General features: G+C 36.5%; 4 protein-coding genes across 5 annotated transcripts; 2 read left to right on the top strand and 2 right to left on the bottom strand.

Annotated features, from left to right (window-relative positions):
- Window positions 395-1,116, bottom strand: LOC109713770. Its single transcript, XM_020237959.1, has one exon. The coding sequence runs from the start codon at window positions 1,056-1,058 to the stop codon at window positions 573-575; it is 486 nt and encodes a 161-aa protein (XP_020093548.1). The 5' UTR covers window positions 1,059-1,116; the 3' UTR covers window positions 395-572.
- On the top strand, window positions 1,966-5,055 carry LOC109714324 (GTPase-activating protein gyp7-like). Its single transcript, XM_020238903.1, has 5 exons — window positions 1,966-2,170; window positions 2,275-2,410; window positions 2,485-2,534; window positions 3,261-3,314; window positions 3,579-5,055. The coding sequence occupies exons 1-5, from the start codon at window positions 1,989-1,991 to the stop codon at window positions 4,804-4,806; spliced, it is 1,650 nt and encodes a 549-aa protein (XP_020094492.1). The 5' UTR covers window positions 1,966-1,988; the 3' UTR covers window positions 4,807-5,055.
- LOC109713705 (cytochrome b5) lies at window positions 5,929-8,139 on the bottom strand. 2 transcript variants are annotated; one of them, XM_020237883.1, is made up of 4 exons: window positions 8,030-8,139; window positions 7,757-7,846; window positions 6,521-6,587; window positions 5,929-6,413 (listed from the first exon to the last, which is right to left on the bottom strand). In XM_020237883.1, exons 2-4 carry the CDS (start codon window positions 7,841-7,843, stop codon window positions 6,163-6,165), a joined length of 405 nt encoding a protein of 134 aa, XP_020093472.1. In that variant the 5' UTR covers window positions 7,844-7,846; window positions 8,030-8,139; the 3' UTR covers window positions 5,929-6,162. The 2 variants fall into 2 exon arrangements, with proteins under 2 accessions (XP_020093472.1, XP_020093473.1); XM_020237884.1 differs by having other exon boundaries at window positions 8,026-8,112.
- On the top strand, window positions 15,446-16,651 carry LOC109714044. Its single transcript, XM_020238445.1, has 2 exons — window positions 15,446-15,581; window positions 15,738-16,651. The coding sequence occupies exons 1-2, from the start codon at window positions 15,446-15,448 to the stop codon at window positions 16,325-16,327; spliced, it is 726 nt and encodes a 241-aa protein (XP_020094034.1). The 3' UTR covers window positions 16,328-16,651.

The following is a 17,975-nucleotide window of genomic DNA, read 5'->3' as shown; positions in this document are numbered from 1 at the left end:
CGAGCCTGATCCCGGATTCTGCACACATCCGGTCCGAGTCGAGTCCCGGTGAACGAACCTGAACTTAATCTAACACACCAGGTTCAGCGGCCGGGCCCAATGGTAAGCGGTTACGTGATTAGGCTAAATTTAAGCCTCTCTCTAATTTGGGTTGCGTTTCATTCTTAAAAGATTTGTGGCCCAAACCCTGATTTGCTTAATTGCACCTTTTTTTTTATTTTGAGATTTCTTAATTAAATTGCACCTTCTTTTACCTTTTTTCTTTTTTGCTCAAATAATTTACATTTAACTGGTAGGAATATTGGCTTGCTCGAATGAGAAAATTATACGGGGTATGTCATCCGGATAAAAAAAGAAAAAAAAAAAAGATCCATTCAAGTCTACAATAGGAAGATAATTAAACATGCTACGTAGTCCAACTTTTTTATTTCTGAATTGAATGAACATAAAATGCAACTAAGGAAAGAAACATTACCATCTCCCAACATTACAATCTCTCTACTGAATTCATATGCGTGCATGCATGAAACCTCTTACTTAAACAGTAAAAGCCAATTGAACTCCAACACATCTCAAGCAGCCACTTCCCCCTCAGCATTGCTACTCTTCTTCTCCTTCTTCTCCTCCTCCGCCTCCTTGTCGACGAAAGCCGAGGCTGGGAACGAGCGCCCGATCCCGACCGCCGACTTGAAGTAGATCTTCTCCCCCGCCTCCATGGTCATCTCTACGATCGGCACCCACAGCATCATCTGCTTGCTCCTAATCCCCGTCATCCTCTTCATCTTCTTGTCCTCGACGTACGCCGTCACCTCCGAATCGTACCTCACGCGCGTGTTCGTCCCCTTGAAGAAGTGCTCGTACGGCGCCTTCTGCTTCATCCACACGAACCCGGTCTCGCGGACGAGGCCGCACTCCTCGAGGTCCTTCAGGGGGAGCACGCCAAGGGGGAAGCCGAGCTCGTTGAGCAGCTCCTGCGAGTGGCGGTAGCACTCGTCGGCGCCGTAGATGATCTCCGCGCCTTGCTTCTCCTTGTTCTCGGCGATGGCGAGCGAGCCCATGGTATACACTATAGTTTGGTTTCTGAGACTTGGATTTTGAGTGTTGTGGGTTCAGGGAATCATGGAGGGGCCGTTTTATAGTATATATTATATATTAGATAGTGTGGGAGAGATGGATACGTAGTTTGGTAGGTGATGGGGGGTTCAGCTAACTTAAGCTAAAGTTAGTTAGTTCACCAATATACATACATGGGTTTTAGATGGATCAAGGAGGAGAGATGTGGGCATTTTAAAGGTAGTTGACCAGGCCACCTAATTAACATGACCAAATTAATCGGTAGAAATCAATAAAATATATCGTTGGGTCGAGCCGAGTCTAAAGTCATGATTATTATAAGTTAGAAAATTCTTTCAGGGATTTTAGATCGGTTAATTAATCTATTCAGCTTTGATTTGAATCCACTAAATAAAACATGCACCCAGAGTCTAATCCTAAACACTAAGATCAGTTTAATATTAAGATTTACTTAATATAAATAATTACATCCAGCATCCTACAAAGATATCAAATAATAAATATATTTCTACAAAAAATCCCAGCCTGCAAATATATTTATTAAAATTTAAATAATTATGAGTTAACAAAACTAACCACAGCTTTGATTTTAAAAAAACTAAGGACATCTTAAAATTGGGCTCAACATGGGCCTGTATTGGGCTACGAACATAGAGACAAAAAGCTCCTACTCCCTCGACCCGGCCCAAAATAAATTGGGCCTAGTTGGGCCGTGAATCGCTCACTGTACAAGCAGCAAAATTACCAGTTAAGCTGATCGTCCGACCTTTCTCCCCCAGCACTCCTTCGCCTGCATTCTCCGTCCCCGATCGATCCATTCGACTAAGAAGTCTAAACGAGTCCAAGAATCCGATACAACAAGAAAAAGCGGGGGGCGGTTGGGAGAGGTGGTGGGAGTTGGGGGGGGGGGATCGATGATGTGCGCGTGGGCGGCGCGCGTGGAGCGCGCAGTCGGCAGCATCCTCGCGAGGGTCGCCGGCGGCGATGCCGGGATCTGGGGCCCTGCCGGCGGCCGCTGGCATGCCGGCGTCGCCGTCGGCGTCACGGCGGCAGCCGGCCTCGCCCTCGCCGCCGCCATCGTCGTCTCCTCTCGCAGGTGAAACACCCAACACCAACACCAACACCAACATCGCTTTTGTGTACACAATAGATCTACTCTGTTAATCGCTAATGCTTTAGCTTGCATCGTAATTTGCTCAGAGGGAGCTTGAGATCTCCGTGGTCGCGGCGGAGAAGGAAAGGCGCGCTCACGAAGCAGCAGTGGAGGAGTCTCTTCACTCCCGAAGGGAAGCTCGTTGACGGCGGTGTCAGGTTTCTGAAGATAGTGCGAAGCGGGGTAAGGATTGATTTGCAACGTTCTTTGGATCATTAGTTTTGTCGATTTATCATTTGTTTTCGTTTGTGATTAAGGGGATAGATCCGAGCATCAGGGCGGAAGTTTGGCCTTTCCTTCTTGGAGTGTAAGTTCTCTTTGTGGACTGCAGCTTTGATGATGCTTATCATTTGTAGATCCATCAGTTAATATTTTGATTATGCTGTGAATTTGATCTTACATTGACATGTATATATATATATGTAGTGTAGTTTTGCTTTTAACTAGCTGCAGTTTTGCTTGAGAATTCCGAACAATTACTTCATGCTGTAATGAGACTGAATTATGGCAGAGAAGATTGGAATTTTAATTGCCGACGACCTCCTGTGGTTTCAATCTTTCGTGGACCGAGTCATAAAGGGTTTCGTGTTGATGAAATATCTGCTATTGCGAATAATTGTTAACATTTCAGTCCATATTGCAATTTAGCCAATTTCGCTAGTCATTGTTCCTCTATCAGCGATCAGCTTATCAATATGCAGAGCAGAAATTTGTGATCTTGTGAACAACTGAACATAATTAATGTTAAACAATTTGAGCAGTGACGTTATAAGCACTCTAAATTGGGCTCATCATTTAGTCGTCCCATTCCTCCCTCTTCGCCTCTATATATGTTACTGTAGTCCTCGTTAATTTTTGTGCGTGATTTATGAGGAAAAATATTCTCTTTTCTGTTTTATATTTTTTTAGCTGCAAAGGACACAACTAGACATGGAGCTAATCTACAGGATAGACGAGAGTTATGATCTTTGAAATTCTCTATCTGTTACCAGCTAACTTCATTGACCTAAAGTTTCAACCTCTTTTTTCACAGCTATAACCTGGACACTTCAGAGGCCGACCGAAAGGAGATTAGAGCAAAGAAAAGGTGCTGGTGACCTCCTATCTGTTTCTTCTTCATCTTTATTTGTACGTCTAATAAAGTCGTCTCAAATGTCTGTGACATATGTTGCAAAGAAACTCAACAAGACAGCATTGAGGCTTCATCAGCCGATCCAGTATTTTCAAAACTACTTCTCTATATGTGATGATGATCTGAGCAAAATAAGATGCCATTTTTAGGCTATTGTAATGCTGTTGTGGACTCGTTTATCTATATTAATGCTAGCAAGTGCTGGATAATATGATGTAGGAAAGAATACATAAAACTAAGAAAAGAGTGCCAACGAGCTTCTACCATCAGCAAAGAGGGAGGCAAGGAGCTACAGGAATCAGCGGAAGCCAACCAAGCTGCGTGCCATCGATCGAGTGAGAGCAGTGAATCTGTTGGTCTTGAAGTTTTGGTTAATCCCGAGAACTCTAATGATGACAATACGGAGCTACAAAATCTTGATGTCCCTAACACATCTAAAATTGAGGAAGAAGAAAGGAGTGGTATAACTCAAGTAGATGAATCTGTCGAGGAGAGAGAATCAGATAGTCGATCAGATTGTCGATCATCAGATGAAGAACCGGAAAGCATTCCGACCTACTCCTCTATGGAGGGAAACACGGAACATTCTACCGATCTTACTAACCTTAATGCCCCCAAAGCAAATGTACGTCAGTCTTGTCGAACTGCAGAGGATTTTGGCACTTGGCAACGTATCATACGCCTAGACGCCATCCGGGCTAATGCTGAGTGGGTTGCTTACTCTCCTGTTCAAGCAGCAGTTTCCAAGGACATAGCAATCAAATCTGCTTTAGCTGTAGGATTGAAGGACTATGACCATTTGGAGCCATGCCGCATATACCATGCTGCCCGCCTTGTTGCAGTACTCGAGGCCTATGCAGTTTACGACCCAGAAATTGGCTATTGCCAGGGAATGAGTGACCTCCTTTCACCTATGCTTGCGGTAATGGAAGAAGATTATGAGGCGTTTTGGTGCTTCGTGGGCTTCATGAGAAAAGCACGGCACAATTTTCGGCTTGATGAGGTGGGTATAAGAAGGCAGCTTAATATTGTATCAAAGATAATCAAATTCAAGGACCCACATTTTTATAGGCATTTGGAGAAGCTCCAAGCTGAGGACTGCTTTTTCGTATACAGAATGGTGGTTGTGATGTTTCGAAGGGAGCTTAGTTTTGATCAGACTCTCTGTTTATGGGAGGTCGTGTGGGCTGATCAGGCGGCAAATAGGGCGGGGATTGGGAAGTCTACATGGGGAAGGATGAGGATGGGGCCGCCTCCGACTGATGACTTACTATTGTATGCAATTGCGGCTTCTGTATTACAGAAGAGGAAATTGATAATAGAGAGGTATAGTAGCATGGATGAGATTATTCGAGAGTGCAATAATATGGCGGGGCAACTGGATGTTTGGAAGCTTCTCGACGATGCACATAATCTGGTGGCAAATCTTCATGACAAGATAGAATGATTATGTGTGGCAAATCTTCATGACAAGATAGAATGACTAAAAGTGCCTAATCTACTTCTCTCCGCTATTATTTTTTTTTCTTCCATATGTTAGGTTGATAATTCGTTCTATTTTATCAGGTTTCAGCCTTTCTATATGTTTCCTTCTTAAAGGTCTCCATACCTGTGTGTTTTTACTCGAACAAAACATGAAGTTATGTTGAATGCAAAGCATGAAGAGATACTCGAGCAAATTTGCTTTTTCTGTGTGCGCGCGCGTGTTTAACACCACAAAATAACTATTGCGCGCGCATGTGTGTTTAACACTAGTGAAGAAATATTACCTTTTATACAAATAGATTGGGTAGTATTATATGATCTGTATCTTATTTATAAATGCTTGTAGTGTTGATGCGTAGTAAGATTTTAATAACATTTTGTGATTTTGTGTGTGTGTGTGTGTGTGTGTGTGTTTAACACTAACGAAGAACTATGCATTTTATACAAGTAGACTCTACAGTATTATATGGTCTCTTTCTTCCTTATTAATGCTTGTAGTGGTGATGCATATAAGATTTTAATTACTTTTTATGATTGTTCTATATATATCCCCTGTTTGGACCTTGATCATGGTGTTACATATTTCTCCAAGCTCCTTTTATATTGCGCATAATTTTTCACACCTAAAAGCCCCCAGTTCATGCTAAAATATGATACTTCTGTTCCTTCATTGTTTAAACTTCGAGAATCACTTATGTCCATTTAAAAGTCTCTGAAAAATTCAGAACTAACATAGAAGTGAATTATGAAAAAGATAAACATCAAATCAAAGGACAGGGTTGCTTCACATCTCATTTGCATGATTTTGAATCCGGAGTACCATGATAGATACCCAGAAATAAAAAATGAAAACAACATGTAAGATAAAGATGACATTTTCTGATTGAATTCCTGAATTGAACATCAATTTTCTTCTTGCATTAGCTGAAGGGGAAAATATAAAACGAAACAACATGAGCTTGATCTAAATGAGCTGCATGGCATCACAACTAGAATCCAACGGCTGAGAGTGTTAACAATATATATATATATATATATATATATATATATATATATATATATATAGGAGAAAATACAAAGCATATGGTGTAGTCCTTGTTCTCAGTAATGATAGTCAAAGTGTCTACTAATTTGGTAGTTCAAACTTTAGACAGTACGTCACATCTGAAGACGACAAGTAGATATAGAACTAAGCAGCATGACAACTAATCCATGTAGTAAATTCGTTTAAGCAAATAAACAAAATCATTGTTCTTTTACTACCACATAAGACAATTTCCAACCTTAAAGCCCTGTAAACATAAGGAGAGAAGGGAAGCTAATCCACTTTGGTGAAGTGCCGGACGGCAAATGCCAAGCCCAAGATCAAGATAGGCACAAGAAACTGCAGTATTTTGATAAGGAAATCCGAAGACTTGTCGGGATTGTATGATGCTTGTTGAGGAGCTATGTAGGCACGCTTTGCTGGAACAGTCGCCGCATCAATCTCCCCAATGCAGTACTTAGCCATCATTTCCCTCGCAGAGTTGCTGTGGCCCACATCTTCAAAATCATTGGTCGCATCTTTCCCTACATTGATTAGACCAGGATGATGATGATATATATATATATATATATACATACTTAATGGACTAAGTATGAGATTGAAAGTAAACAGTGGGGGAGGTGATTTTCACCAGTTGCAGCTAGCAAGACCTCATCACCTCCAGGATGCTCATCCATAAATGGGGTTACATCATAAACCTGAAGTGAAAATTTGTGTTCACAGAAACAGTAATTTAGAGGCACAGTATATAAGCTGTGTAAGGAACATCACAGCAATATAGTAACATAAATACAAGAATTTCGTCACCTAGAGGTGTGCATTCAGTCGGTTAGGATGGTTTTTGAAAGCAAACCAGACTAAATTGAAATAGTCATTTTCTGATTCACTGCTGAACCAAAGAGAATAACTACTAGAAATTGAATTGAACTGAATAAAAGAAAAGCTGCTTTTTCACTGTTTGAGCAAATTCTTAATTTAAGCGTTTGGACTAAATCAAGCGACTACAATGTTTAAGCAGCATGACTAACAGATGAATACCAAGTCGTTACAAACTTTAATTTATATATAACATTTTTACTCTACCTTATGCTAGTTTTGTTTATGTGATTTGGGCTTTCAAAACAAAATTTGCGAGTTGTTGTGTTTCTCGACCTAAGAATCGGAGTGACTCAACCATACCAAATCAACCAAACAACATTGGCATCATCCAATAAGTTGGTTTATAGGAGTTGAGATATTCTATAACTTATATCATGAAATGTGGCTTGTAGCCTGCAGGCCTGACATATTACCGTCCGACGCAATGACGAGCAATCAATCTACTTAATCATTGCTAACAATCAAAATAGCATCTACAACTCATATATACGATTATGTGTTGATTCTAAGCAGCATTTACGCCATGCGGGGCAGCTTTTATGTCGAAATCGCGTTACACTGAAACATATGGAAATAATAGTAACCAAGGACATAATGATAATGAATGACTATCATAGCTGGACCACGTATATCTTACACTTTAAAGTACAGAGTTTTGATACTGGTTCAGAAGATGAGTTTCCACTAACAAGTAATATTTTTTTTTTTCCCTACAAAGCCAAGAACTAAACTGAAGCATCTCTAAAATGTTTAGCATGTTGAATGCTCAGCTCAAAAATTCAACATCACTAAAAGTGACAGGGACTGGTAGTGTAATTTACCCTAATCCCTTGCAGATTCTCAATCCATATCACAAAATATCATCATCTCAATACATACAATCAACTGTAATTTTGATATCCATCAAAAGCATATTCCAATTCTCAATCAACAGGAGAAAGAAAAAAAAAAAAAAAGCCCTAAAAAATTACAGAAAAAAAAAGAGGACCTTTCCGGAGATGATGAGCCAACAATCTTTGGTTGCGTTGTGCTTTGCGACCTCCTCGAAGCCGTAGATCTTGTGATCGGTGGCCATCGCCTGATGCACAAAATTCCCCCAATCTCAGATCTCAAAATCGATCGGATCAAAAAGGATATGAAATAAATAAATTTCTCCGGAGAAATCCAAGAACAAAAATTTTAAAAAGACACTTTTTTTGTATATTATTATAGAGAAAAAGGCGAAAAACCCAACCAATTTTTTTTTTTTTTCTTTACCTACTTTTTATTCGGCCGCAACACAAAAGTATGTTTTTCGCCGGCTCCGGATGCTCGGCATATGGGCTCCTGTATATATAGCACTGGGGCTCAGAATAGTTTATTCCCCGCACCTGTTGTATCTGTTAATCCATGCACCGCATCTTTCCTACCATTCATTCTATTCATATTTTAATCACCACCGTATATTTTAGTGATATATTTTAATCACCACCGGATACTCGGCATATGTCGTGTTTCCTGATCGACGATTCGAAAGTCGCAACATCGAAAACGACCTGAAAGCACGGAAGGCTCCGACACACTCTCTCTTCTCTCGTATCTCTCTCTGGTCTCTCTCTTCTCTCTCTCTCTCTATATATTTAATATTATATATAGTAGGACGTTGTGGTTGGGGGGATCTCAGGTGAGCAGCGTAGGCACGGCGATCTCCGTGCTCTGAGCCGTTATTCGGATGGACTTTGAATCGCACGATAGGCTCGGTTAACTGTTATCAGTAGGGTATTTGAAGTTTATAGAATAATGGGTTTTTGCTCTGGATTTTTTCTATCAGTTGTCTATGTGATGAAAGATTTTTTAGGCGTATTCTAATATCTAGTATATATATATACTTATAATAATAGAGTCATGTACTTTATGCTATGAGTAGACCGGAGCCGGCTCCGTGGCTATCACGTTATTTTTCGATGATGGCGGCTGTCCAAATGCGCCTGACGTTCCGTTAGACTGATCTACAAATATTGACTAGTTTGGAAATATTTCAGATTTTTTCGGAATAATTTGAAGCGGGACTATGATATGCCCCGACCCTCACCCCACCGATGATCATAAAAGGCATCTCAAATTGGACATTTAACTGCAACCGAATGTGGGCCCCCTAAAACGACCTGTGTTGTGGAATATACGGTGGTAAAACACTCACCGTGAGTGAACATTTGTATAGAAATATCTTTTATATTAGAATGTCAACAGTATTGATCGTTTATGCCTGTCTCATTTAACTCATTTATCATCATTATATTCAATGAGATTTTATTTCTTAGCGTTTAATTTTAAACTATTTGTTTGATAGGTAAAATGATATCGAACAATTAATGATTTAGTTTTTAAATACTATTATCAGATAGTGTAGATCAAGTTACTAACGCGAGCTGTCAGTCGATTTGGAGCACGATATCAGATGAACATTTTAATCGGGAGGTGCCCAGGACGCGCATCCGTCCCTGATAGCATATTGTAGCTCTGTTTTCTATATATATATATAATCATCATTCGTATTATTATACTTATATATCTAATTATAGTATATCTGGAATGCTATAAGTAGCAAATAGATTCTTTTGTCATCCATTTTTTTCGATGATGGTGCCTCCAAATTAATGATTGGCATTGTTAAATATGATCTAATATTACTTGAAATATTTAGAAATCAAATTTTAAATTTTTTCAAAATTATTGGCCTAATGATCAAAGTGTTTCAAAATTTATAATTTTAATGATCGATATAAGACTTTTTCTTGTTTAATAGCATAAAGATATACAAATTAATTGAATTTTTAGTTATAAAATTTTTTAAACTATCTAAAACACCATCTACACTCTCGATCTTGATTACAAAATTCCTATCATTACTTTTTAAAGAATATTTATTTTTAACCGTTTATTTTTTTGTCTACTTGATATATAAGAGAATAATATCGAAAAAAATATAAAATTTTGATTTCTAAATATTTCAGGTAGTATAGATCATGTTCAATGATACTGATCATTAATTTGGGGACTTCATCATCGAAAATAAATGAGTAACAACAAAATTCGCTTACTATCGATAGTATTACAGCTTAAACACTCTCTTTCTATATATATATTTATGACCCTAAACTACTATTGATATTGAGAGCTACTAGGCAAAGTATGAAAATTATATCTCAAGTTAATCAATGCAACATAAAAATTAGTATTATATAGAAATAGATTTTGTTACTAATATAAAACAGAATATAAAAGTCACTTTAGTATTAGACAAAAGCAGTTAATTTTTTTTTTATTTCTTTTTATAATATTACAGAAATTATATTTTAATTGACTTATTGTTTACACAAAGCGTGACATAAAAATAAACAACATTTAATTTATATCATAGATAAGTATTAAAGTAGAGCGTTAGGATTTAGGAATCAGTTGTGCAGGTTACTGATGCACCGGGTGCGAGCAACAGTTTTCACACGATGTGTAGACCGCGAGCAGTAGGATTCCAGGATTACCCCTGTGTTTTGCCACTTATTCCAAGAATGCCCCTCTTCAGATCTCAATTGTAATATCTATTTAGAATGTACTGTAAATTTTATATTTGGAATGACAAATTTATTACTCACTTATAAAATTTTTTGAATCAAAAAATTATTAAAAGTTATTTCATTATTTTTAATAGATTAATAATAATTCTCACCAAGTAAGAAAATAAAAATATTTTCTAATTAATGATAATTTAGTATTTTTATATTACTCTTTCGCCAGCATCATTTACAACTATAAAACTTGAGTTTAATGATAATAATTTGAATAGTAGCAGTTAAAAAAACATTAAAAAAATCATCGTACTATTATAAATCGCAAATTAAACGGATTCTTAAACTGTTATTAATTAGCTATGCATAAAGCAATGGTTAATTTGATATTTTGATTTTGCTTGTGAAAGATGAAGCAATTAAGTGAACAGATGGAAGAAATTGTTGGCGTCGACTTGCAGTAGCATGTACATTTTTTTTTCTATGCCGTCGTCCAAAATTTCAAAGGTGAATTGGTGAAGGAAACTTCTTTCTGTTTTTCTTTTTTTTCTTTCTTTTTGAATTTTTTAAGAAGAAACAAAATTTCATTTACTTTCACATTTATTGTTTGAGCTTGTTTTATATATTTTATACATATATACATATTCTATTATAAAGTCAATATTTGATGCAGGATTTGAGCCTGATTTTTCAGGAAAATGGTAACCGCATGCTCAAATCATTACTTTCTCATAATTTCTTTTATCCTTCGTCTAAATGAAAAGAATAGAAGAGAATATATATATATATATATATATATGTAATTTTTTTTAGGGATAATTGCCTATATATTTTTCAAAACTTTAGAAAAATCTCATTTATCCTATTTATTTTCTTTTCAATATACCTTTTATATGTTTATCCATTATTCTAAAATATCTCTATAGTTATCACCCATTAAGTTAACTTAAATTAAACGTGAGTTAAATATCTACTAGAGTTAAAAAAAATTTAAAATGACTCTTTTGCCCTTAACTTAAGGGCAAACAAGAAATGTTGGTGATGGTAGAAAAATATATTTGAAAAGATAAAAAATTAAAATACTCTTTGTGCCCCTAACTTAAGAGCAAATACGAAAAATCAGTGATGGTAGAAAGGTATATTTGAAAAGACAAAGTAGTAATTTTATACAGATAACAACTATTACTAACAACTATTACTAACAGTTTATTAACAGAGATTAACTCTAAGGATATATTTGAAATATGTTGGAACGTTAAAAGGATATTTTTAATATTAACTTTATAAGAAGGATAAATCAAAAAGTCAAAAAATTTTTTCAGAGGTATATAAGCAATTGCCTATTTTTTTTATTATTTAAATTTAGAGAAGAAAAAAAAGAGAAAATAATTTTCTCTCTTTCTCTCTTTCCACTTTTGGAGAGAAAAATAAATTAATGCAAAGTTATTTTCTTTCTGCTTCTCTCTAATTTTTTTTTTCTCTTTTTTTAAGTAAAATTTATTTTCGCTCCTATCCTTTATTTTTTTCGTTTCTCTTCTTCAGAGAGTTAATGTAAAATTACATAAGAACAAGGATTGAAGAGAATTTTCTTCATCTCCATGTCTCAATATTTATAAATGAATAAAAAAACTATTTGCATGATGAGAGCTTCGTCAAGATACTCTGTATATTTCTTGCTAGATCGCCAAAATAATGTTTAATTACTACATCGAGAAACCCTTGCATCCTTTTCTATCAAATATCAATATATTGAGATGTTGATTTTTGATATGGATTTCACACATCTCCTAAATGGGACATAAGTACGGGAATCGAACAATGCGAAACTTTAGAGACCAAAGTGCTAAATTAACTTCTAATGGAGTGGGGTGCAATTTGTGAAAATTTAACAACTAGATTTGCATTTTACCCAGAAAAACCTTATTGTAGAGTTCACTTATTAGTACTTGTTAACTCCAACACTTAAATCAGAGAGAAATCAAGTGTGTTTCAATTTGAAAGTTACTATGCTTTTGAGTGTTGGGTGTTTGAAAATTTGAAAATTAGCTTTTGAGTGAAAAGGAGAAACCTCAATAGAGTTCTTCTTTGACTTGGGTCTTTGCTCAAATGATGTAGATGGGCTTTCGTATGGAGGCGAAAGACGTAGACATTTCAACAACCGGAATATTTATCTAAAAAAAGATTAGCTATAACAAGTTATGATTAAATTACAGGAAACACTAGTACTTTACTCCTTTTTTTTCTTTTTTTTCTTTTCTGACTAATGAGAATCAACAACTTGGTTTTACAGATGAACAATAGCAACGAGACGGGCCGGAAATGGCTGAGTCCCTCCCTAGCTACATGGCATTTGATTCAAACCCATCTATATATATTTAAGGGAGAGAATTAAGTACAATTATTAAGATATATATTTCAGATTTTGAGGGATAAAATTAAATTATTTGATAATTTAAATGTTCATCACCTTACCCCACCTTATAGAATCCAAATTGTATTTTAGGCTCAACCGTTGAGAAGAGGTAGGGTGGCTTCGGCCGCACAATTTGCGGTGTGAGACCCACCACAATTTTTCTTGTCGCCACCTAAAAATCGTTCATTGGCCATCATTTCATACCATTATTATTAAAAAGAAATGTCTAAATCTATAACCAAAAAAAATTGTTGGATTATCATTCTTAATCCAAGAGTTATTATTATATCTCTTAGAATTTTTATTTTTTTTTTCAAATTTTAGTAATAAAAGAAAATAAATGCTTTTTTTTTTTTTGAAAGATAGGTAGCACGCTACTCGCTTCATTATTTTATTTAGAAATAAACTTAGCTGGAAATGTGAATCAATTAGGATTCAAACTTGGGTCTCGGGTACCAACCATCAAGCCCTTTTGCCACTTGCGCTAAAGACAGTCGGTAAAAGAAAATAAATGCTAACACTAGTAAAATATGAGTCATTAGATGATAAAATTTTAAAATTATAATCAATTTTTTGGTGCACGGCTAACATTTCTCATTATTAAATGTTGGACCCTCTGACCACCACACACTCACCTCTATTTGGGAGAAATCATATGATCAGGAGATCATGAGATTATCATTGTCCACCATTTCTAATTGGACTCAGTTAAATTGAATTGTATCATTTATATTGGGAAATGCTCTATATATTTATAATATTAATTTGATAAATTATTGATATATTTATAATTTCATATCAATATTTTTGAATATATATAATTAGTTAAGATTTTTGATAATATGATATTAACACAAATTATATTTATATATTTTAGACAATGGTACATGATTTATAACACTACTCAACCATACAAATAGCGTTTAATGATGATGTTAATGTTCACTGTGGTTATCAGGCCTTCCCTTTTCCTAAAAAAGATGAAATAATGACCCAATTTATTGCAGAGTATTACTCCCAAAAAAAACAGAAGAAATAAAAAGAAAAGGAGTAGGTTTCTAAATTTTTGTGCCAAAATGCACATGTGGTTTCTAAATTTTTTGTTTTTTCAATTTATTAAAAATTGGTTCACATAACTTCTAACTTAAATACTTAACTTTATAGAATTCTACTGTAATTAAAAAATATATATATTTTTTATCATTCAAGTTATTAGGTGAAATATTCATTTTAGGGGGAAGAATAAGATGGTTGTGTTATAAAACAACATATTTATTTATGTTCAATAACTAAAGTATAATAATTTATATTAAGATTTAAAAGTAAAGTGTTTAAATAAAAAACGCAGAAATTATTTTAATTGGAGTTGTTTTCACATTGAGTTACTCTCACAAAAAAATAATCATCAATTGTGTCTTTTTTGAGAGAAGGGTAGCACGCTACCCGCTTCATTCAGTAAGAACGTGAATTAAGCTACATGGATGAGGCAACAAGGCCTCGAAAGGGGCGAGAAGGCACCAAAAAAAAAAAAAAAAAAAAAAAAAAAAAAAAAAACTATAGTTGATTCAGTCCGGCGAAAGTTTCATCCACTGCTCCGACAACTGATTGATTATCTTATTGACAAGTATCTAGGTTTGCCCTTGTCAATAAGATAATCATCAATTGTGTTGAAACCCTAAACATGCACACTACCTCCCATCTCATCACTAGCAATTGAAGCTCTAATAAGTAGCTTTCAAATTATTGGATGAGTAAAAGGCTATGACTGTGTGATAGGGGCCACTTTGAAAAGAGAGGAATCTCTGATAAACAATTATTTAGTCATGTGGTACCAGCCAATTAAGTTACATGGTACATGCAGTTAATGCCAAGAGAATCTCTGTTTTGTTAACATTGTTATACATAAACCTTGAACAGTATTATGGATTTACTGAAAAATTTGGTACAGAATTACAAGCATGTGCATGTAAATTTTTTTGAGTCATGTGAGATAATAAAGTTCAAATAAAGAAAAAAAATATATCAAGTTGAACTATGTTAAATTTTTTTTTTTTTTATACTCCTATATATATACGATCAAGAAAGATTTAATCAAATGTTATTATTTATTTTTGGCCTACTTATTCTTACAACATAGTCTGTCTTTAGTGCAAGTGGTAAAAAATTTGATGATTGGTATCCGAGGTTTTAAGTTCGAAATCTAATTGCTTCGTAATTTCAACTAAGTTTTTTAAAAGAAATAAAAAAAAAAAACATTACCCGTCTTTCACAGCAACGGCCTAGGGTATAGACTAAGAGTGCGATTTTTCTGCGGGGCTGAAAAATTTCATTGTTTATCAAGATGTGTTCGTTAATAGAGATAGGTAAATTGGTTTTCGACCGTAAATACATTTTTTTGTTATTCAGTTTATCGTAATTTTAACTTCAGTTGGAACACAAACTTTTCTAAACTAATCAGCTTATCTCAAGCAAAACATGAAGCAAACTAAAATTTTTTAATTTCATAGTTATACAGGCAAACATAGAAATATATAAATTTTGCCGGACATCTAGTTCACTCGAAAGTTTACTTTAATTTGAGTTATTAGTTTCGATGAAATAAACATACCCCCGTCGCGACGAGAGGGAGCAGTCTTGAGTGTCACACTTTTAGTGGTTCGAAAAGCTGCTGGCTGTTTGGAGCAGGGAGCTAATCCTATGCCTTTGGTTCCCAGGATCGATGCATCCTAACCCTTCCTCACTGCCACTCTCCGTAGAATCCCACTGCATCATCATCATCATCATCATCAGTACTTGGGAGATTCTCCTCCCTTCTCGAATCTCAACCCCTGTTTTGCTGACTCAGCGTTTCCGCTGTACCTCACGAACACCGTAAAGCGGCAACTCCAATAATTGCATCTGCGATTTGTATTAAAACGCTTCATAGTTCATAACAGAGGAGTTGCGGAGTAGAGCTAACAAAAAAGTAGAAAATAATAACAACAACAATAATAATAATAATAATAATAAAGGGGGCGCGCGGTGNAACCCTAACCTCGAGCTCGACGAGAGCGACGTGGTCTGGTCCTCCTCCGCCGCCCCCGCCGCCGCCGCCGCCGACGAGGATCCTTACTCCTTCGACTCCTCTACCTCGCCCCCCTCCTCCTCCGCCGCCGCCGCCTACTCGCCGTCCGATCACCTGCGACGCCGCCACTTCGTCCCCGAGAGGTTCGGCCTCTCCGCCCTCCTCGCCGACGACGCGCCGCCGCCACGGCCCCCGGGCGCGGCGCGGCCGATGCCGCTTCCGGCCCCGGCGCCGGACGAGAAGGTGAGGAACGGGTTCCGGCAATCGGCGCCGGTGGCGGTGCCGGTGTGGCCGAAGAGGAGGGAGAGGAGGAGCGCCATGGACGCGGCGGGGTACTGCGGGGAGGAGGGAAGGGGCAAGGAAGAGGACGGGCAGGAGGAAGAGGAGGGGGAGATGGTGCCGCCGCACGTGATCGTGGCGAGGTCGCACGCGACGAGGCTCTCGGTGTTGGAGGGGGCGGGGCGCACCCTCAAGGGCCGGGACCTCTGCCGCGTGCGCAACGCCGTGCTGCGAAAAACCGGCTTTCTCGACCTGTAAATACCCTGAAGTTACTCTCTCTCCCTCTCAATTGATCTTGGGCTTTTGTTGATTGTGTGATCCATTAAAACTAAAAATTGTTTCTTTGTTACGTTCCCTTAAAAATTGTTTCTTTGCTGTATGGGTCTCTGCTGTAGATTTTATTTAGGGGGGTGGAGACGATGCACTTCAACTCGGTGCATACACTGTGGTCTGGTTTAGAGTATTGTGTACATAAGCTGTTTTATTTGATGTTTCTAATAATGATTGAAGTTAAAGAAGTGAATTTTATTGCTTGACATATATATGCTATAAATGAGAGCCTAGTCACTGTTGGTGTTTGTATTTTGCAGTAAATTCAGTCTTTTAGCTCTCGCTATTTTTTTTTTTCTTTGTTTCCTTTTATTTGGATTATTATATATTATATTTCTCTTAATTTTATCTCTCTTACAGTTTTTCTTTTTTTTACTTAATCACTTGGATGCCTCTGAAAAAATACTTCACATTAGGAGAAGAGTTCTTATTTGGTCAAATAAAAACATAGGTTTTTCGGGACCATTAATTTTTTTTTTTTTTGGGGGGGAATACTAGAAGGACCATTTAAGATCTTTTACGATTAATTATGAAGCACTAAATTCTACTCCATAAACAAAGCACTGATTCGAAGATATAGAATTTCTCTCTTTCTGTTAAGAATGATGTAAATGGTGATTCTGCAAATCTTTCAAAATGTGGATGATGCTTAATGCGCTCGGCTGCTTTGCGAAAAGTTGGTTGACCGTCGATATGAGTACAAAGAAGGGAATACAGTGGTACCTCACATAGGAAAAAGAAGAACATTCGTGTGCTAGTTCTCTCTCTCTCTCTCTCTCTCTCTCTCTCTCTATATATATATATATATATATATATATATATAGAGAGAGAGAGAGAGAGAGAGAGAGAGAGTAAGGCTATTATACTCTTGTGAGCATTGGACCCTTCGTACTCATAAGTTGTTTTCGATGATGGAGCTTCCGAATCGACGATCCATTTTGTTAAATATGATCTAGAGTATTCGAAATTTTTAGAAAATAAATTTCGTAATTTTTCGAAATCATAATAAAGTCTATTAAGCGGGCATAAAATGAACGGTCAAAATCGAACAATATCTTAAAAATGAATGATCGGATCCTTCAATTTAAGATCGGAGTTATTGATTTTTATCTAGATAGTGAATAGAATTTCCTATCAAAAACCCAACCTATTCGGATTCTTTTGCACCATTAAACTAGCAAATATTCCATACCGGCTGTTAAAAATTGTCTTCGAAAAATTATGAAAATTGATTTCTAGACGTTTTAAATGCTCTAGATAACGTTTAACGGTGTGGATCGTCGATTCGGAAGCTCTATCATCGAAAACAACTTATGAGTACGAGGGCGATCGTACTCATAAGAGTATATAGAGTGCGTTTGGTATGCTTCTGGAAGCACGGAGCGCTCCGTGCTTCCAAGTTGTTTTCGATGATGGAGCTTCCGAATCGACGATCCATTTTGTTAAATATGATCTAGAGTATTTGAAACTTCTAGAAAATAAATTTCGTAATTTTTCGAAATCATAATAAAGTCTATCAAGCGGGCATAAAATGAACGGTCAAAATCGAATGATGTCCTAAAAATGAATAATTGGA

The sequence above is a fragment of the Ananas comosus genome, linkage group 8, assembly GCF_001540865.1.
Source record: "Ananas comosus cultivar F153 linkage group 8, ASM154086v1, whole genome shotgun sequence".
Classification (NCBI taxonomy): Eukaryota; Viridiplantae; Streptophyta; class Magnoliopsida; order Poales; family Bromeliaceae; genus Ananas; species Ananas comosus.
This window is presented reverse-complemented; position numbering and strand designations above follow the sequence as displayed.